The sequence below is a fragment of the Ovis canadensis genome, chromosome 1, assembly GCF_042477335.2.
Source record: "Ovis canadensis isolate MfBH-ARS-UI-01 breed Bighorn chromosome 1, ARS-UI_OviCan_v2, whole genome shotgun sequence".
NCBI lineage: Eukaryota > Metazoa > Chordata > Mammalia > Artiodactyla > Bovidae > Ovis > Ovis canadensis.
In genome coordinates this window covers 4,315,207-4,335,047 of record NC_091245.1, presented here as the reverse complement: position 1 = coordinate 4,335,047, position 19,841 = coordinate 4,315,207, and the positions used below count along the sequence as shown (strand labels likewise).

The window sequence follows — 19,841 nt, the reverse complement described above, 5'->3', positions numbered from 1 at the left end:
TTCACTGCACCCAGGCCCGACGGGGTGGGAGAGGGTAAATGACTGGCCTGACTTTTCTAGCAGCAGGACAAGCTGGTGGGCGGTGGAGCTGAAATATTCAGACTTTAAGAAGCCTGGCCAGTCTCCCAGGCTGGCTTCCCCTAGAGGCACGGCTTGGGGTAGGGTGTCTATCGGTGGCGGTGGAGGTGGGGGGGTGTAGCTGGGAAAACCCAGCAGGGGAGTGGAAGGGTGGGACAGAGGGCAGGGCTGGGGCAGGGGCTGGGGAGGAGGCGGGCAGACCCCCAGGCAGGGCAACCGGCTCAGGGTAACACAGAGCCCCGGAGACACTGCAGGTCACAGAGAAGTCGTCCTGCGCCTGGACCACGTGCTGGATGTGTGCCCCCAGCATGCTCACCGGTCAAGGGGAACGCATATCCACTGGCACAGGTTTTGGGGACAGCCCAGCTCCGGGAGCCGCGCATCCAGCCCGTGGGAGGGAGCACGGGGCCTCCACGCAGGCAGCAGCACACGGGTAGACGTTGTGGAGGGGGCGACACCCCTCAGCCTGCCCTTCAGGAAGACACGGGGTGGGGGCAGCGCCAGTCCCAGGGCCCCACGGAGAGTGGCATCTGCCCCACGTCCTGCCAGCTCCCGGAGATCTCGAGTGACCATCTAGTCACTTCTGCTTCTCCTGACAGCGGCACTGGGTCGCTCTTCCCAGCAAACATGGTATTTTTTCCATCCCTTCCATCTGAGGTTTACAACACTTGGTGAGCCAGGGCGGATGCCACCCCCGTTGCAGTGATGGGGAGACTGAGGGTCAGGCAGGAGACCACACAGACCACCAAGCTAGAGGGTCTCAGGCAGGACCCCTGGCCCCGACCCCAGCCTCTCCTCGGGGCCAGACCTCCCTGACGTGTCCCGGGATGCCCGGCCCTGGAGGTGTCCACGACCAGGCCCCAGGTACAGCCCCAGAGCAGCTGGGCTGAATCCCAGGTGGCCGGGTCCGCAGGACTTCCCAGGAAGTCAGTCTGTTTGGCTCTCGCTTACCCCTGAGGAGGCAAAGCAGAGAAAGACTTGTCCCAGAGTAGAGACTTGAGTGACAGGAAAGGGCGAGGGAAGGGACAGTGTGAGTCAGCAACCGCGGGCGCTGGGCTTGTATCGTTGTGTGGTTCGGTCGCTTAGTCGTGTCCGACTCTCTGCGACCCCATGGACTGCAGCACACCAGGCGTCTCTGTACATCACCGTCTCCTGGAGTTTACCCAAACTCATGTCCATTGAGCAGGTGATGCCATCCAACCATCTCATCCTCCGTCGTCCCCTTCTCCCGCCTTCAGTCTTTCCCAGCATCAGGGTCTTTTCCAGTCAGTTCTTCACATCAGGTGGCCAAAGTATTGGAGTTTCAGCTTCAGCATCAGTCCTTCCAATGAATATTCAGGACTGATTTCCTTTAGGATGGACTGGTTAGATCTCCTTGCACTCCAAGGAACTCTCAAGGGTCTTCTCCAACAGCACAGACTCTTGAGAGTCCCTTCCCCAAATGGGCAGTTCTCCAAAAGGCACACATCTCTTTCATATTCTGGTATTTGGTCATTTATTGATAACATGCATTCTAGTACTGTTTAAAGTTCTTCGTTTGTCAGAATTTGCTTGAATGGTGAGAAATTTGCGTTTAGCTTCCGGTGCCCCTAACAATCACAGCAACATAGTGACACCCAGAGACGTGTCGTTCTTCTAGGTGGAGGCTGTGCCCTGTCTCGTGAGGAGGAAGCTCAGCAATTACCCCAAAAGCCAAGGTGAGTCACTTGCTCCCCTCATTCCCCAGGCCTAAGAGAGCGTGAAAATGACCAGTCAGGGCCCCAGGTTTGTAAGTAAGCCATGGGACCCAGCGTCTCATGCCCTGACCCACAGGACACCCCAGTGTCCCCTGGCCACCCGCAGGGACTGTTGCAGTGGGCTGATGCCTGGATCCCTGGAATTTGCTACTTTAAGCACATAAAGGTGAAGGTGGTGGTGTCTGTGTCTTATGATATGATTTGAACATATACAGTAGGGCACCAGTGGTAAAGAATCGGCTTGCCAGAGCAGGAGGCACAAGAGACGCAAGTTCCATCCCTGGGTTGGGAAGATCCCCTGGAGAAGGAAATGGCAAGCCGCTCCAGTATTTCTTGCCTGGAAAGTCCCATGGACAGAAGAGCCTGGGGGGCTACAGTCCATGGGGTCTCAAAGAGTCAGACATCACTGAGCTCACACACGCACGCGCGGTGCACAGCTCCAGACCTCACACAGAGTGTGGGGCACGGTTTCTTGATGTCTTGGTGGTGAGAAGGGCAGCATCCATCCTGGATGGTGCATTCATTCTCATGCTCCTTTTAAAATTCCTTAGGAGGCAAAGATACTTGTTTGAGGTAAGCGTGTGATTAATAAACAAGCCCCCTTCTGTTTTCCCCAAAGACAAAGATGATGACTCCTTCAGTCGGAAGTCCATGTACCGCGGATCCCTGACCCAAAGAAACCCCAACGGCAGGAAGAGAGCCGCCAACCACAGCTTTGCGGTGAGTTTTCTCTGTTCTCTGGGGTGGCTTTAAAATTCTGTGACCTGTCGGGCTGACACTTGAAGTCTTCAAAGTAAAGAATTGGGATAAACTTACAAGAAAAGTAAGATCAATAAAAGATCTAAAGGAAAATGGAAAACATATCTAAAGGTACCCCAGTGTCAGGCTGACTGGGGGGGTCGCCTCGCCCTGGGCGTCTGGGCTTGGGATCCGGGACAGCCCGCAAGGCAGTGGGCTTGGGATCCGGGACAGCCCAGGAGACACCCACCCGGGACTCCCTGCCCAGCCCCGCGCGCCTTCCCTGCGCGGTAAAGGTCGTGCAGCTGAGCCACCTGTGCGGATGCTTGGGTCGGCGCTGTCCCCTGCTTCCCTGGGGAGGACCTCCATGCAGAAGGAGCCTGGGGTTCCTCCCCAAGCCCAGGGAGCATCAGGCTGGCCCGGGAGCGGCTGTGGCCTTGACGCCTGCAGGAGCGCCTCTGGCAGGCCTTCTCCCACACCACGGTCCCTGGTGTTTCCAGCCGCACGAGATCCTGGGGGAAGCGCCGGGTTCTCTGACGCAGGTGCTGCCTGCCCGGGCCCCCCGCTGCGGTCCACATGCGCACACACACGGTGCTGTCACAGCATGAGACAGCCGACCTCGAGGGACCAGACTCACGCCCACAGCCCAGGGATGGGCAGGAGGCCTCGGTGGCCACCATCAGGGTCCCAACACCCTGGATCCCCGCCGCTGTCCACACCCACACCACACCTGCCGGCTGCAACCACCCAGCAGCAATTCTGACTTCCTCCCAGTTACACAAGTCTGAGCCGATGCCTTGGCTGTCCGAGAAGACGAAGTGCCCGCTCTGTTATTTCCACGGACTCCATCTTCAAACAGATTTCAAAGGATTTCACAACACTCACTGCTGACGCCTGGGGCTGGGAGACGGGCAGGCAGGTGGGGCCCACGGGTCCGACTCAGCCAGCCTTCCCACAGCCCAGACGAGGCCGCCTGGGCCGTGGCCAGAGCAGGGCCGTTCACTGCAGGAGACTGATAACGAAATCGCCAATGGGGGCTTGAAAATCTAAGCGCTTCCAAATGAGAACACACCTTCCTGTGTTTCAGCGCTTCTGGTTGTTAAAATACTTTCCATCTTCATAGCCCGTTTGATGAGGGCTGGTGTCATGGACCCAAATGCGTAGCTGAGGAGACTGAGGCAGAGAGGGGTTGAGTGAAAAACCGGCAGGGGGTTGACCTTCTGACGCAGGTCCACGGGATTGTGTGTGCAGCTGTGTGCCCTCCTGCGTGTGTGTGTGTGTGTGTGTGTGTGTGTGTACATGCCCGTGTGTTTTCATGTGCACACACTCGTACAGCTAAGTGCATCTTTCCTCGTGCACACACCTGTGTGTCTCCATGTCCCCCTGGCCTCGCCTGTGAGTTTCCGGGCCTGTGTGCGCCTGTGTGTACAGCTGTGTATCTCACACCCACTTGTGCATACGGTGTGTCCATGTGTGTTTGTGCTTCACAGAAACCCGTGATGACCCACCAGCCCTAAGAGGAGAGGTTCGCCTGAACGGGACCCCCACCCTCTTCCCCTCCACCTCGGTCACCGCGTCCCGCCTCCTGCCCCGCGCTTTCCACTGCACACAGCCCAGTGGAGGAAGAAGAGATGCTGAATCTGTGATGCCCAAGAGCCTTGCCCACTAAGACTTTCTTCCGACCTGACTGTCTCACCACGAGCTCTGGTCCCACCCCCCCGACCCCGCAGCGTCTCAGTCCCCACAGGGGCTGCGTTGCCCACAAGCTGGCCCATGGCCGCTCCAGGGGGACTTTCAGAGTTGCCGTCCACGTTGATCCAGATGGCTTGGGCTTTGGCAGTGTGCTGCGGTTTGTAGAAACAATGGGCTGATCCTCCTTCTCCGAATGAAAGCTGCTTCAAATAGGCAGCTCCTAAATTCAGTGCTGGAAATGATTAAAGATGCCTGTACGTGGAAGAGGATCGGTTCTTTGTGATGTGCAGGCCTCCTTATTCACAAAGTAAATGGGGGGTGGGGTATCAATGTGAGTTCCTAGCCTTCAGGGGGAGGCGGTCCTGGCTGGCCTGGAGCCCTGCCCTGGAGGTGAGGGTAACAGGCCCACTGCTCCATGGCTAACTTAAGTGCAGAGAGCTTCCAACCTGGAAACACACTGGTCCCTCTTTCCAAAGGCCCCTCACAGGGGTCTCCGATTAGGTCCAGAGCTGTGCTCACTCGTTCATTCATGCGCCTGGTGGTGCGCACAGCCCCGGGATCTGTGTTCATCCGTGGCCGTGGCCAGGTCATCGGGGATGTGAGTTCTCCCGGTCCTGTGCTGGCTTCTCGGCCCCTCCTGTCCCCTCTCCTTCCCTGTTAGGACCATAGCTTTAGGTGCCCGTGGCTGGTCTGCTGCCCAGATGCCCCGAGGTCCCCTGCACAGACCAGCCACCCCTTCCCCCGGCATCTCAATGTCAGCCCATTCTGCTGACCTCGGAGCTCACCCCCCACACCCTGCTGTGCCCACTCAGGTCAGCTCCGTCCTCCCGAGGCTCCAGGCAAGGCTCTGCCCTTTCTTCAACCTCAGGTTCTGTCGGGAAAGCTGGCCTCTGCCTTCTGCGCACGCCTCCGCCCGCCCCCCCGGCCCCCCTCCCCCCGACTCCGTCCGCAGCTGTGTCGCTGACCCGGGATTTTTCTTTCCGGTTTATTTTTGCTGTGGACCACTTTTAATCCCCCCGACTCCGTCCGCAGCTGTGTCGCTGACTCGGGATTTTTCTTTCCGGTTTATTTTTGCTGTGGACCCCTTTTAAAGTGTTTATTGGATTTGTTTCACTATTGCTTCTGTTTTATGTTTTGGTTTTTTTTGGCCACGAGACATGTGGGATGTTAGTTCCCTGACCAGGGATCAAACCTGCTCCCCATGCATTGGAAAGTGAAGCCTTAACCCCTGGGCCTCCAGGGACATCCCTGGGATATATTTTTATGCCAAAGACGTGCACTCTGCTGCTCCCAGGATGTCAGATCTGGGTCCACGAGCCTCCTAGCCCTCTCCCTGCAGTTCCTTCCTGTGCTTATTTTATACCAGGTTGTGTTGCATGGATGCTGTGCTTTTGTTTCCAGGGCGACCTGTGGTCCACTGTGTGACTGTCCTCTCGAGAACATCCTTGTGTCTTGTGGACCCGGGTTTCCCGGGACCACTGGCTGCTGCCTGCCACACTTGGGGTGTCAGGAAGGTCACCAGAACCCCACTGCCGGCCCCCTGCCGGCCCCCTGCACCTTGCCTTTCCAGCCTCGGGGAGCCATGCAAGGAGGCAGCCCCCTGGCCTAGGCCCCACAGTCCTGTCGGTTTGGAGGGATGATGTCCAAGGCAGATCAGCCCTTCCCTTTTCTCCAGAGCCCCTCTGCTCCTGTTCCCTCCTGAGACTGTCCACCCCAGCGGTCTGGGTCGGGTCAGCAGATCTGGCCACGTCCCTGTGTTTCCTTGTGTCTGTTGTTGCTTCTGTGCTACAAAATCAGAGCTGAATACGTATGGGAAATCTGTGCTGAACCCTGGTCTGGGCCCGTGTCATTGACCTGGGCAGCAGGGGCTGGCAAGCATTGTCCCCGGCAGCGCCAAGCAGGGAGGAAGGACCAGACCTTGCCCACCTCCTGGATCTTCACCCCAGCCTCCCCGTACCCCGGCTTCTGCCACCCCCACCCAAACCTTCCCTCCCAGGTGCCTGTCTGCCCCCCGAGGCTCTTCTCAAAGTCTGGCCTTGTTTGTTCTCTTGTTCTATAATTACTGCAAGTTTTGTTTGGTGAAGAAGCCAGAAGCGAGGAATAAGTGATGAGTTAGTCGCTCAGTCGTGTCTGACTCTTTGCGACCCCATGGACTGTGGCCCACCAGGCTCCTCTGTCCTTGGAATTCTCCAGGCAAGAATACTGGAGTGGGTTGTGCCATTTCCTTCTCCAGAGGACCCTCCCAACCCATTGGCAGGCAGACTCTTTACCATCTGAGCCACCAGGAAAGCCCAAAGGAGCCAGAATGAGGAGCGGAGGAAGGCCAGCATCTCCCATTCACTCACCAGCTCAGCAAAAAAACAAATATGTTGTATCTTGGAAAACACACCACACACAGCCTGACCTCTGTGGGCCCCCAGCTGCTTGAACAGATTGCTACAAACTGGGCAGCTTAGAACGACAGAAGCGTGTCCTCTGGCAGAGGCCAGAAGGCCAGAATCGAGGTGCGTGCAGGGCCGCGCTCCCCGCAGAGGCTCCAGGAGAGGCTGTCCGCAACGTCTGCCCGGCTCTGGCAACTCTCGCTGTCCTCGGCCAGCGGCCTCCTCCCTCCAGGCTGCGACTCCACCGCCACCCAGGCTCCTTCCCTGTGTCTCCTATCTGTCTGTCCCAAACATTCCTCTGCCCGTCTCTCACAAGGACCCTCATCGCTAGATTTAGGGCCCATCTGCATTCTCCAGGACAGTCCCCTCACCTCAAGATCTTTACCCCAATCACACAAGCAAAGACCCTGTTCTGAAAAAGGTCACGTGTGGACTTCCCTGGCAACCTAGTGGTTAAGACTCCATGCTTCCTATACAGGGAGCACAGGTTCAACCTCAGGTTGGGGAACTAAGATCCCACGTGCCACATGAACACCACCCCCTCCAAAAAAAAACCATCTTGCAGGCACTCCCTGGGGCTCAGGGGTCCTGGCAAGAGCAGCAGAGCATCTCACCTGCATTTGCCCCACCAGCTGCCTTGATATCTCCAGCTCCCCAAGGGCCCCTCAGGCACTCTGGGTCCTCTGATGACTGCCCCCAGAGACCACGGGGTGGGGGACATCATTCCACTCTGTCAGCGGGCTGAGCTCTGGGCTCTGCAATGAGGGGGCAGGGCTGGAGCGGTACCACCGCCCGCTGGTGGACCCCCGAGTAAAGCAAGCAACAGACAGCCTACAGCAGGAATGGGAAAGGGCTTTATCTGAGCCAAGCTGAGGGCTATGGCCAGAGGCATGGCCTCTCGGATCCCTCAGAATCTGCGCCAGAGAAGCAGGCTTTCAGCAGTTTCGTGTCTCACCCGAACAAAAAAACATTAAACAAGTCAGGGATACATCCCTTCAAGGTTTCAAAAACATAACGCGCACAGGGAGTCAGCACGGCCTTGGCACCTGGGAGGGGAGTCTTAGCATCAAAGGGGGACCAGCCTTGGGGTCCCAGGGCGGGAGGCATCTCATCTTTATGTTGAACATGGACATTCCTAGTTGGGCGGCTTCCCAGGCGACTCAGTGGTAAAGAACCCCCTCAGCCCCCAGCAATGCAGGAGGCACAGAGTTGCGGGTTCAGTCCCTGAGCCGGGACGATCCCTTGGAGGAAGGAATGGCAATCCGCCCCAGTGTTCTTGCCTGGGAAATCCCGTGCCCAGAGGAGCCTGCCGGGCTGCAGTCCACGGGGTCTCGAAGTTGGACACGGCTGAGTACGGGCAACAGTGGTGTTCTTTCCTCGTGGTCAGTGAGCCTTTTTCTGTTTGAGTTTAAGCAGCTGCACAAAGCAAGTTTGATGGGCCACAAACAGGCTGTTCTAGTTGGTATCAAACTCAGGGTAACTCGCATGTAAGTGGGGCTTCCCTGACGGCTCACTTGGTAAAGAGCCCACCTGAAATGCAGGAGATCCCAGTTCTGGGTTCCATCCCTGGGTCAGGAAGATCTGGAGACAGGAACGGCTACCCACTCCAGTATTCTGGCCTGGAGAATTCCATGGACTGTATAGTTCACGGAGTCGGAAAGAGTCGGACACGACTGAGCGACTTTCCCTTTCCCCTATAAGCCAGCATGACTTCCCCAGGCCTCAGTATGTGGACATTTCTTTCATCAACACCAACCCTACACTGTGGCGAAGATGCTTGGCTGAAAGGGGAGGGTTCGCTACCCCACACACTCAAGCACACATACGCACTCACATACACACACAAGCACATGCTCCCCCAACGGTCTGCCAAGGAAGCTGCCTCAGCCGCCCTGGTCTCACGGGGTCCGCTCCCCCGAGGGCCTGGTGCCGGGCAGCCCTGCAGGGAGAGGAGGAGAGGCCCCCTCCAGACGGGGGCTGGCCTCAGCAGTGCTTCCAGCAGCACCCCTCAGCAGAGCCACTCTGACCCTCGCTCACCCCGCACTGCCCCAGGATCCAGACGGAATCCATCCCAGGGGCCTCAGCTTGCAGCCGGGGTGTGGGCCAGGCCCCTCCTCTGCCCCTCACGCTCCATGGACAGCCCCCCTCGCCTGTGCCCCTCCCCCCGACCTCCACTCCAGACCCCCAGGGAGCCCACCTGCCCCCCACAAAACCTTCGTCACCAGGCATGGGCAGCCACGGGAGGAAAGAGAAGCACGCGTGACCCTCTGAGGGCCGGGAGCTGCTCTGGAACTTTCCTCAAAGTCTGATGCAGGCTGGGGAAGGGCTGTGGGGCCCCTGCACATGTCTGGGGAGAGCAGCCGGGAGGGGTCCCCCCAGGATGGGCTCCTCGAGTTGATGCTCAGGGGGGTGTAAATGATCTTTGCTATGTCGCGGTTCAGGCACTCAGTTGTGTCTGACTCTTTGCGACCCCATGAATTGCAGCACGCCAGGCCTCCCTGTCCATCACCAACTCCCGGAGCTCACTCAAACTCACGTCCACCAAGTCAGTGATGCTATCCAGCCATCTCATCCTTGGTCGTCCCCTTCTCCTCTCGCCTTCGATCTTTCCCAGCATCAGGGTCTTTTCCAATGGGTCAGCTCTTCGCATCAGGAGGTCAAAGGACTGGAGCTTCAGCTTCAGCATCAGTCCTTCCAACGAATATTCAGGGTTGATTTCCTTTAGGATGGACTGGTTGGTCTCCTATCATTATTCAGAATATGAGGCCCAAGTGAAATGGAGAACAGTGTGTAGTTATTTTAAATGGCGTGAGTGTACAGATTTTTTTCGCAACTTGAGGATAGGATGGTTAAATGGAAATAAGGAGATTCAAAAATGCATGAATCCGATGAACCTACCCAGAATAAGGTGCAAAGCCCATGAAAAGGAAGTACACCCATCACGTGGGATCAGTGATTGACTTCTCTGGTGCATGGGTGTTCTTTTATTCCTGTTTTTCTGTATGTGCTGAATTCTAGCCAAGTGTATGTAAAGTGCTTTTATAATAAAAATAAGCCTCTTCATTATTTATTTCATAATAGAAATACAGGTATTTGTTTTATAATCATAGCTTCCCAGGTGGTGCTGGTGGTAAAGAACCCTCCTGCCAATGCAGGAGACATAGGAGACAGGGGTTTGATCCCTGGGTCAAGAAGATCCCCCAGAGAAGGGCACAGCAACCCTCCAGTATTCTTGCCTAGAGAATCTCATGGACAGAGAAGCCTGGCGGGCTACAGTCCATAGGATCGCAGAGAGTCAGACACGACTGAAGCAGCTTAGCATACGTTATTTATTTTATAATAGAAACGTACACGTTCATTTTATGACCATAATATGTGTGGGTGTTCATTGCTCAGTCATGTCTGATTCTTTGCGACCCCATGGACTGTAACGCACCAGGCTCCTCTGTCCATGGGATTTTCCAGGCAAGAATACTAGAGTGGATTGCCCTTCCCTTCACCAGATAATCATAATAAATTTCTTTCAACTGTAATTATGACGACTCTGGAAAGGGCTGGAATAAACATAATTTTTCAGTGGTAGAAACAGGACAAAAGTGGTTTGTACGTAATAAATGCAGCTGTGAAAAGGCACCTGGGTGACAGACCAGCCGGGGAAGGGTTAGGAGGGTGTCGTTCAGCTGTGATGGCCCCTTTGGTTGACTCTGCCCGGGAAGTGGGACTTAAAGGAAGAGGGAGGTGGCTGGAGGGTCACCTCTGGGTCAGCCGTCTTGTGGCTCGGAGCACCCGGGCCAGCGGTGCCTGGCTCTGCACTCTACCCAAAGCGTGCAGAAGGGAAGCTAATGTGTTTTAAAGCCACTCAGCCCAAATGAAATTATATAACCCAGGAAAGGACACATCACATCAGTGATGAGAGTTAAGAAAAAAAAAAATCAGAAGAAAAGAAAAAAGAAAATGACTCTTCCGATGTGGCCAGTGAGGGAGGCGGGCGGAGAGGGAGGGAGGGGGTCCAGTCAGCTGCTTCCTCCCTGCGCATAAAAGGGGCGAGCGCACCCCACCTGGGTCCCGCTCCCGTCCACAGCACTCGCCAGGCTGGGAACCTTGGTGAGTAGCTCGAAAGGTGCTGGAGAGGGTGGGGGTCCCTGACGCTCCAGCCTCCTCCCCTGCCACCCTTCCCTCCCCATCCGGGCAGGGCTCCATCCTGCCAGCCGGGACCAGCTCTGGTGGGGACCCCACCCCATTTGTGCGTCCAGGGGCCACCCCTGCCTGTCGGGGCCCCCTGTTCACTCGGCTATTGCGGTGGAAAAGAAAGGTGGAGCCGTCCAGGCAACTCCGCTGGGAACACAGACCCGGAGTCTCACCATCCAGGACTCAGCAAGCCCCTGTCTCTCAGGAGGCTGGACCTTGAGGGTCAGGAGACAGGCTCCGCCAGCGCTCTCCTAAGACGCCCTCACCCAGCAGGGTCCCAGCCAGGGGACAGCGACTAGCCCAGCGGGTCTGGGGCCCCTCTTTATCCCTCTACTTTCATGACGGCACCTCCATTTCCTCTATGTTGGAGTACCCCCCACCCCCCCGCCGCCAACAGGTCTCTAAAAGAGGAAGGGGTGGACGTTTTAAATCTCTCAGTTGGAGAGCATGTTCCCTGGGGCTAGGGCTTCCCTGGTGGCTCAGACGGTAAAGAATCTACCTGCAACGCGGGAGACACAGGTTCGATCCCTGGGTAGGGAAGATCCCCCAGAGGAGGAAATGGCTACCTACCCTAACCTAACCCTAAGAATACCCTCCAGTATTTTTGCCTGGAGAATCCCAGGGACAGAGGAGCCTGGCAGGATACAGTCCACGGCGTTGTAAAGAGTCGGACACGACTGAGGGACTAACGCTTTCACTTTCCGCTGGGCTCAGGGACAGGCTGGAAAGCCAAGGTCAGCAGAGGGGTCTCCCTGAAACAGACAAGCTCTCTGGCGTCTTCTGCTGGTTCCTTAAGTGCCAGGGGAGGGGGGAGCAGGGGAGGGAGCCAGCCCTAAGAGGTGCGCGCACCTGCGGAAGGTGTTGCCAGGTTTGCCTGGGTGGACACTGTTTCCGGCTCAGCCCGGCAGGGTGAGAGGTGGATTTCTGGGTGCCTCTGTCGCCCACAGCTCTCCCCCACCTGTACAGGGCTGTCCTGCTGCGTGAGGGCAGGTCCCCACGGGCTGCTGGTTGATCTTGGAGACTCAGCGGCTTGGATCTGGGGGCACAGGGGCTGGTGAGCACTCCTGGCAGGGATGGTGGATGACTCTTCTACAGTAACTGGCTGTCAGCAGGCAGGGGGCAGGATGGACCTGGGCTGAGGGAGGGAAAGAGCCCTGCACCCGGGTCCCCTGCCCTGAGCGCGGTCCAGGCTCAGCAGCCCCCCAGGCCCCCGCCCCTGGGTCATGCCTGAGGTTGGGCCACCCCCTCCACCCAGCAGCCACCGGGCTCCTCCTGGCAGGTCCCCACCAACCTGCTCGCCTCTGCCATCCCCCCCGCCACCCCGCCGAGGCCAAGTGTGCCCACCCACAGTGGAGCAGAGGCCTCCCACACGCCTGGCTCCCTGACACAGATGGACAGACAGACCGAGGCACGCCCGAGACAGCCCAGCTCTGCACCCACAGCTCATATTCCCCCTGGGTTCCTTCTGATGACAGACGGTCCTTGTAAACACGGCTGAGCCCAGGAGAGGCCAATACACACATGGTCACCTCATCGAACGCTCACTGTACAGAGCAGAGACTGGGGTCCCCGGGGGAGCGAGGGATGTGCGAAGAGCCAGGTGCCCCCGCCGTTCCGGGCTCACTGCCACCCCAGCAGAGTAGAGAAGTCCACACTAGAGCTTGACTGGGTGTGCACACGCGTGTAACCCCATGCACACCTGCCACACACCTGTGCACACCCGTGTCCGTGTACAGGCGTGTGTGCACACACTCACGCACACCCCCTCTGACACACACAGAGTGTGTAAGGCATTATCCGAGGTACCCGCTTTGCGCACAGGCGCCCTCATGTGCGCTCACCTTTGACCCCAGGCTGCACCCTCCCGAGCGGGGCCTGTGCGAGGAGCCAGTGGGATGAAGGCGGTGGGGGCCTGGCTCCTCTGCCTGCTGCTGCTGGGCCTGGCCCTGCAGGGGGCTGCCAGCAGAGCCCACCAGCACTCCATGGAGATCCGCAGTGAGTGTCCCAACCCGCCCCCACCCCCAGGGGTCACAGCTGGGGGACCTGGCCACTTCCTGGGCTGGGGCATCCTTGCTAAGCATCCCGGAGCTGGGGTTTGGCCTCCTGTTCCCCAGACCCTTCCCCTAGACGGCCCCGACAGCTGCTCCCAAGGGTCCCAACCCAGCACATGGGGGAGGGTCACTGCTCACCAGCTGGGTGGCCTGGGGCTGAGTGTACGTGGCCCATGAGAACGGGGCTGTGGGGACAGGAAGGGAAGGGGAGTGTGTCCTGGTGTGAGTCTGAAACCCTATTTCCCGAAGCTGCCCCAGCACCAGAAGCGGTGGACGGGTGAGCCTCCTGTGCGGGTGGGCGGCCCCGGCACGGCCCGGGGGACAGGCAGCGGTGAGCTGAGCACACCCCCGGCCCGGCCACCAGGGCTGCACTCACCGGGGCACAGGCCTCCACGTGCTCTTCTCGCTCTTTCCAGCCCCTGACATCAATCCTGCCTGGTACGCGGGCCGCGGGATCCGGCCTGTGGGCCGCTTCGGCCGGCGGAGAGCTGCCCCAGGGGACGGACCCAGGCCTGGCCCCCGGCGCGAGCTGGCCTGCATCCCCCTGGAAGGCGGCGCTGAGCCCTCCCGAGCCCTCCTGGGGCGGCTGACAGCCCAGCTGGTCCAGGAGTAACGGCAGGATCCTGCCCCCCATCCCTCCTCCTCCACAAGCGACCTTCCCTCCAGTCCTAATAAAAGCAGCTGGGTTGTTCACACGTGTCTGCATGGCGACAGAGCGCACGGGACGTTAGCCTGGAAGGACCCTCAGAGCCCAGCAGCCCAGAGGCCCAGGACTCGCCCAAGGGCACCCGGAACTGAGCAGGGGGCTGGGGCGGCCTTGGCCACCTGCAGCCCATGCCGCCCCCCAAGCCACCCTGACCAGTTGCTCAGGCTGCACACTGCATGAGGCTGCTGTGCAGGGTCCCCAGGGAGGGCATCACGGCCCCTCGGCCTCACCTGCCCCGCTCTCTGCTGCAGTTCTTTTTGCCTCCCTGTTGGTACTTATGGAAGAGAAAGAAGCAGGGGGTGCTTGTTTCCAGGACTTTTGGGTTTGAGTATTTCAACCCCACCTTGTGTCTCTTTAGAATCACATGGGGATATCCTTGTGTCCCGTTTCAGGCGGAGCTCGCTTTGGTGTCAGGGGCACACAGCCACTGATAGGACAACTGAGCTCCAACCCTACCTTCTGGGAGCCCCGGTTCTCGCATGAACCTGGGCCTGGGAACACCCACCTCAGTCCTGAGCTTAGGTGGCACAGCCCCTGTATACCTGCCAACAGGTGTGGATGCTCTGTGAGCATAAACCCCCTTCCCCAAGGTGTGCCTACCCCTCCAGTGCTGGGGCCAGGAGCAGGCAGGCAGGTTTAACCAGTTGCTTCTGAACCCAGAGCTCAGGCCTGTCAGGCCTCTGCCTGCACCCTGCCTGCAGGATCTCAGGAACCCCCAGGCCTTGGGACTCCTTCCGTCCACACTCAGCAGGGGCAGGGACACAGAGACAGCCTGCAGGACCCTGGCCCGGCTGCCTTGCCCAGATAGAGGAAGGTGGGGGTCCACGCTCACTGGCCAGCTGGAGGAGGCTGAACCGGCCCACACCACCCGGATGGGGCTGGGTCAGGGCTGCCCCCTCCTGAGCCCCAGGGAGGCCGGAGGGAGGGCAGGGGCCAGTCCCCTCCCAAGGAGAGCTCCTGCCCGGTCAGCACCGCCCCAGGCTGGACGCGCACGTAGGAACCGGAGTGCGGCCAGTCCCCTCCCAGCGCAGGCAGGTGCTGGGCCTGGCCCAGAAGCATGGAGAACCAAGGAAAGCAGTTCAATCCAAAGTGACCACATGGCCCCCTCCCACCCGTGGGGACACACCCCAAGTGCTGAGAACCGATGTTCAAACAAACACTTACATAGGACAGTTCCCAGCAGCACAACAGCCAAAAAAAGTAGAAAAAAACCCAACCCCCATCAACAGATGAGTGGATATCAAAACGCGGTCCATGCATACGTACCACGGCTTATTACTCAGCCACGGAAAGGAGTGACGCTTTTCCTAATGTGCCACGTGGAGGAACCGTGAAGACAGGACCAACACGACCGAAGCCGGGCACCGAAGGCCCCCTCGCGTGTGACTCCATTCACAAAGGCCCAGGGAGGCAAGTCCACAGGCGGAAAGTGGTTTGGTGGCTGCCAGGGGCTGCTCCAGGGGTACAGGGCTTCCTTTAGGGGCTGAAAGTGTCTGGGACTTGGCCAAGGTGGTGACCGTGCTAAACGCCGCTCAGCTGTGCACTTTAAATAGAAGAGCTCACAGCTCCGTGTGCTGCAGATGTGGAAACATCAGTGTGGCAATGGGCTCCAGATTCCAGCCACGCAGCACCTGGTACCCAGTCAGGGTGGCCCCTGGAACACATCTTCTGAGCCCAGAGAGTCGGGGAGATGGGAGATTTTATGTATTCTCCAAACTCCTACTATGGAAGTTTTAAACCTACAAGAAAGCTCAAAAATATGATGATGATACCTAATATCCTCCTTTAATTTTTTTTTTTTTTGGCTGCAAGGCATGTGGGCTCTTAGTTCCCTGACCGGGAATCAAGCCAGCTCATTGGAAGCACAGAGTCTTCACCACTGGACTGCCAGGGAAGCCCCTACCCTTCTCTTATAATAGCTGGAGTCTGAGAAAATGAGACAAGCCCTTAGAAGCGAAAGTGAAGGTGGCTCAGTTGTATCCGACTCTTCGCGACCCCTTGCGACAACATGGACTATACAGCCCACGGCATTCTCCAGGCCAGAGTACCGGGGCCTTTCCCTTCTCCAGGGGATCTTCCCAACCCAGGGATTGAACCCAGGTCTCCTGCATTGCAGGCAGATTCTTTACCAACTGAGCCACAGGGGAAGCCCAAGAATACTGGAGTGGGTAGCCTATCCCTTCTCCAGGGGATCTTCCCAACCCAGGAATCAAACCCAGGTCTCCTGCATTGCAGGCGGATTCTTTACCAGCTGAGCTACCAGGGAAGCCCACAGTCCTTAGAAAAGAGCATATAAAGAGGAGGACATGGGTCAAGAGTAAAATTCTGATAAGGGGATCAAAATGATCCAATGTTTGGATCATGGTGGGCGATTCCAGCACCCTGAGAATCGCATTACAAGTGAGTCCATAAAGACGTAAAGACGATTGTTTCAAAGGCTTGTCTGTGAAAGGAAAGGAGAGGGAGACAGCAAGTGAAGGGGAGGGAAGAGCAAAGGGCTTGGATCCGCTTGTTTTAAGATGGAAGGGCAAGGATTCCAGACCGGAAAAGGAGAAGTAAAACTCGCCCTGTTTGCAGATGACAGGACACCATACACAGAAAATCCTCAAGGTTCCACCAGAAAATGACTAGAGTTACTCAATAAAAATACTAATAGCTTCCACGATTATCACTGCATTTACTTTCCCACACTCTCCCCTCTTCTCTTTACCCCTTGGAAGTGAGTTGTAGATATCATATTTCCCCTAGAGGTTTCTGCATCTTTCTCCTTAAACGAAGGGCAATCTCCACCATAACCACAAAATTATCATCATGCCTCAAACATTTTGTAAGAATTCCATAATATCATAGAGTTTTTCATCCATACTCAAAACTCCCCAAATAAGGCAAGGAACTCTTGGCTGCCTTTTTTTTTTTTTTTTGGAAGCCAGAGTCCAGTCTAGATTTAGCGTCATGGTTAGTTATTTCCCGTTAGTCCCCCGTCATCTGATTTTGTCACAACACCGACTCTTACAAGAGTCCAGACACGTTACCTAGTAGGATGATCCACACGCCGCACGTGGCGCCTGCTCCCCCAAGTGCTCTGACCTCCTCCTTCCGTCCTGCCCCTGTATTTCCTGTCATCTGAGCAGTTAGGTCCAAGGGCAGAGTGGGGCTCAGCCATCGCTGAGACACGAACGCTCCGTGTCTGTCCTACAGCATGGTATCTGATGGTGGGCTCCAGGTCCCACTCCAATAGGAGCCGAGCCTGACCCTTTGTAAACTGTAAGACCCTCTTGGTTTCCCGCCTGCTCAGAAATGCTCTTCAGAAGTCCTGGGGCCCCGTGACAGCAGTCTGTCTCCCAAAGAGCTCCTGGCCATGGACTCGGGCCCCCGGGTACCCTTGCTGAGACCAGCTGTCCTCCGGGGGCTGCACGATGCTGATTCTCTGATTCTTTCCTCCTGAGCGGATTCTTCTAAAGGAGGTATTTTTCCTTTTTCCCCTTTCTTCCTTTTTTTTCTTTTCATTCAACATCTTACAAATGGTAAGATGATTTCAAGTTGTTCTAAATGTGGCCTCTGAAAAGGGACTATTTTAAAAGGAAAAGAATGGATTCCTGAGTCAGCCCCTCCAGGCACAGGGGACTCTTCCAGGGGAGAAGGAGGAGGAGCTAGAAACAGAGCGGGAGGGGAAGGTCAGGACCACAAGCAGGAAGCAGGGTAGCTCCTGGAGGCTGCTTCTCAGCTCTGCTGTGCCTCCTGCCTCCACCACGAGCACACACACAGACTCTGGCTCGTGAAAAGGGCTGGAGCGGCTTCCCCAGCTGCAGACAGGAGAGAGCTCACAGACTGGACTCCCCCAGGGCTGTTTACCCTGGAGAATCTGGGCCCGGAACACCCACAACCCCAGGGACTCATCTCCCTCCAGGCTGCACGCCCACCATGACCTCACAGTCCAGGGCGGGCTAAGCTCAGGTTTGTGCAGCAGACAGAGGGCTCCAGAAGCACCTGTCCCTGGGTGTGGCAGAGGCTGTTTCTAGCAAAAACCTGCCTTTTCTTTACAATGCTGGGGAAAATAGCTTCAGTCCTCTCCTGGGACACATTTGCTGAGTGCCTGGCATATGCCAGAATCGTACCAGGCACTGGGAGCCCCATGCAAGGACAGACAGGCAGAACCCCTGCCCTCACCGCAGAGCTCCCCGTGTCTGAATATTAGGTCACTGGGTGGGTCTAGACCTCCCAGGGCCCAGGCCACCCTGTAGACAGATCTAACACGGAGATGGTGGGCTCAGGGATACCGTCTACAGAGGCTTCCAGGTGATTCCAGGGCTGAGCCCCACCTGCCTAGTCGGGGAGAAGGTGAGGGAAAGGGGCAATCACACCTGGCAATGGGGACACCGGGCTCCAGGGTCACCATGCACCCCATCCCATCCTGCAGGGACGGAGGGAGGCATGAAGGAGGGAGGTGGCGATGAGTCAAAGAATATGCTTTAATAATAAATTCAGGAGGAAAGCAATCACGTATATGGACATCCTACTGCAGCATGATTTCCTCACTTCCTGTTTCATCATGGATGGGTCCATAGTCCTCTGAAAGACATCCATTGTTCAGCAAAGCAACTCTGTAGACCTGGAGCGGCGGGGTTTGCTTCAGCGAGGCTGGAGTGCCATCTAGTGGCTAGAGGCAACCTCAGCCTCCCACCACCTCCAAAGTAGTCTCCTCCTTTGCGGGGGGAGTCTCAGCCCAGCCCGCTCCCCTGGTGGCTCGGGCAGTAAAGAGTCTGCCTGCAATGCAGGAGACTACCTGCAGCGCAGGAGACCCCGGTTTAATCTCTGAATCGGGAGGATCCCCTGGAGAAGAAAATGGCAACCCCCTCCCGTGTTCTTGCCTGGAAAATCCCGGGAACAGAGGAGCCTGGTCCACAGGGTCTCCAGAGCCGGACGGGACACTGGTGACTAAGCCACCCAGCCCCACTACCCCGAGTGAGGAAACAGCTCACGGGAAGTGGCCTGACACAGCAAGGGCCCCCGTCTCACTCGCTCCATCTTCAAGGGAGCGGTCGTATAGGACACTTCACTGCAGCCAAAATCTGCAGGGCTCGCAGCAGGAAGCGGCCAGGCTTCACCTGGACATCGCCTAGGAAAGAAACAGGCGTTTGGGGGAAGTCAAGGGGCTCGGCATCAACAGGGAAGGCCACTTTACGTTTGTCCTGTTGATCCTTACAGTTGACAAAGTGAAGCCACTTTTTTGGGGGGGGGGGATGACAGTGGCTTCTTATTTAAAATTTCCCACCTGCTTATCACAGTCCCTGAGGGGGACCAGCATCACCGCCTCCCCAGTAATAGCCACCTTTGAACTACCTTCATGGGGTCGCTGGCCTCTCCAAAGGGAGGAACCAGGTGAGCCCGCGACGTGTCTCCGCCCGAAAGATGCCCTGTGCCCACTGCAGCCACCGCCGCCCCACCTGGGGGCCCTCGGGACGTGCGTAACAACCCCCACCTACAAACTCACCAGAGACCATGTGCGAGAAAGGGGTTTACTTTTAGGAGAAAAACTCACTGGAGCAGAACAAGGTATCCCTCCGCTCGAAATCCGAGTCCTCAAGCCTATGGGCTCAAGCGTCTTGTCCTCATAGTCACCCGGAGAAGCGGACAGTGGGGCCCCGCCCCACCCCCAGCTGCACCCCTCAGGGACCCTCACAGAGGTCCGGTGATGACATGGTCCACTCCAGTGGGGCTTGTTGACCCCTCTCCCCTGTCCTAGGAGCAGGGGAAACCCCCCAGCCCACCCCGAACTGCCTCCTGCCCAGAGCCAAGTCCCCGCTGGCTGATTTCCCCTCCTTCACTGCCTGGTGGCCAGGCAGCTGAGGAGGGCACCTCCAGGCAGGGTCAGGCGTGCCCACCCCCAGGACATCTGGGGACATGGAGTCCCCACCCTCTGGAGGCCCCTGGAGACACAAACGTCTCCCAAAGGACTCCCACGACCTTGGGAGGCGATTATTCTAAGGAATGCCGGCTTCCTGCACCTCGAGGACTCAGGCACGCGCCGGGCTCAACGGTGGACCGGGGTCAGCACCGCCGTCACCACGGAGCTGGCTGGAGCTCGCTCAGAGGACCGCCGGGGCGCGGGCTGGGAGTACCTGCTTCCCCGCAGCTGCCCCCGGAGCGGCCGCTTCTAGTGGGCACAGCATCGGCCAGGCTGCGAGGGCCTCTCGCTCAGGGTCAGCGGAGCGTCTCTCTGCCGCCTCTGGCCCTCCTTGCTCTCTTCTCTCCGCAAAAGCTCCCGGGCTGT

General features: G+C 57.7%; 3 protein-coding genes across 26 annotated transcripts in view; 2 read left to right on the top strand and 1 right to left on the bottom strand.

The window, feature by feature from the left end:
* Positions 1–5,357, top strand: part of MLPH (melanophilin) — a 47,236-nt gene extending 41,879 nt beyond the window's left edge. For both annotated transcript variants that reach the window (XM_069584660.1, XM_069584661.1), the window contains 3 exons: positions 1,718–1,775; positions 2,434–2,534; positions 4,043–5,357. In XM_069584660.1, coding sequence (XP_069440761.1) covers positions 1,718–1,775; positions 2,434–2,534; positions 4,043–4,069 — 186 coding nt within the window. In that variant the 3' untranslated portion in view covers positions 4,070–5,357. The remainder of the gene's footprint in view (positions 1–1,717; positions 1,776–2,433; positions 2,535–4,042) is intronic.
* A 5,338-nt stretch (positions 5,358–10,695) lies between these two features.
* On the top strand, positions 10,696–13,557 carry PRLH (prolactin releasing hormone). The gene is made up of 3 exons (XM_069569650.1): positions 10,696–10,729; positions 12,667–12,808; positions 13,281–13,557. Exons 2-3 carry the CDS (start codon positions 12,709–12,711, stop codon positions 13,475–13,477), a joined length of 297 nt encoding a protein of 98 aa, XP_069425751.1. The 5' UTR covers positions 10,696–10,729; positions 12,667–12,708; the 3' UTR covers positions 13,478–13,557.
* A 4,463-nt stretch (positions 13,558–18,020) lies between these two features.
* Positions 18,021–19,841, bottom strand: part of RAB17 (RAB17, member RAS oncogene family) — a 28,046-nt gene continuing 26,225 nt past the window's right edge. For 3 of the 23 annotated variants that reach the window (XR_011255936.1, XR_011255909.1, XR_011255930.1), the window contains 3 exons: positions 19,690–19,837; positions 18,439–18,686; positions 18,021–18,179 (listed from right to left, as the gene is read on the bottom strand). Coding sequence is in view for 5 of the 23 variants with exons in the window: in XM_069584623.1 (XP_069440724.1) it covers positions 19,725–19,837 (113 nt within the window). In the remaining 18 variants the exon portion in view is untranslated. Of the gene's footprint in view, positions 19,838–19,841 lie in introns of all 23 variants that reach the window. The other 20 variants (XR_011255908.1, XR_011255926.1, XR_011255910.1 and 17 more) reach the window with 11 other exon arrangements.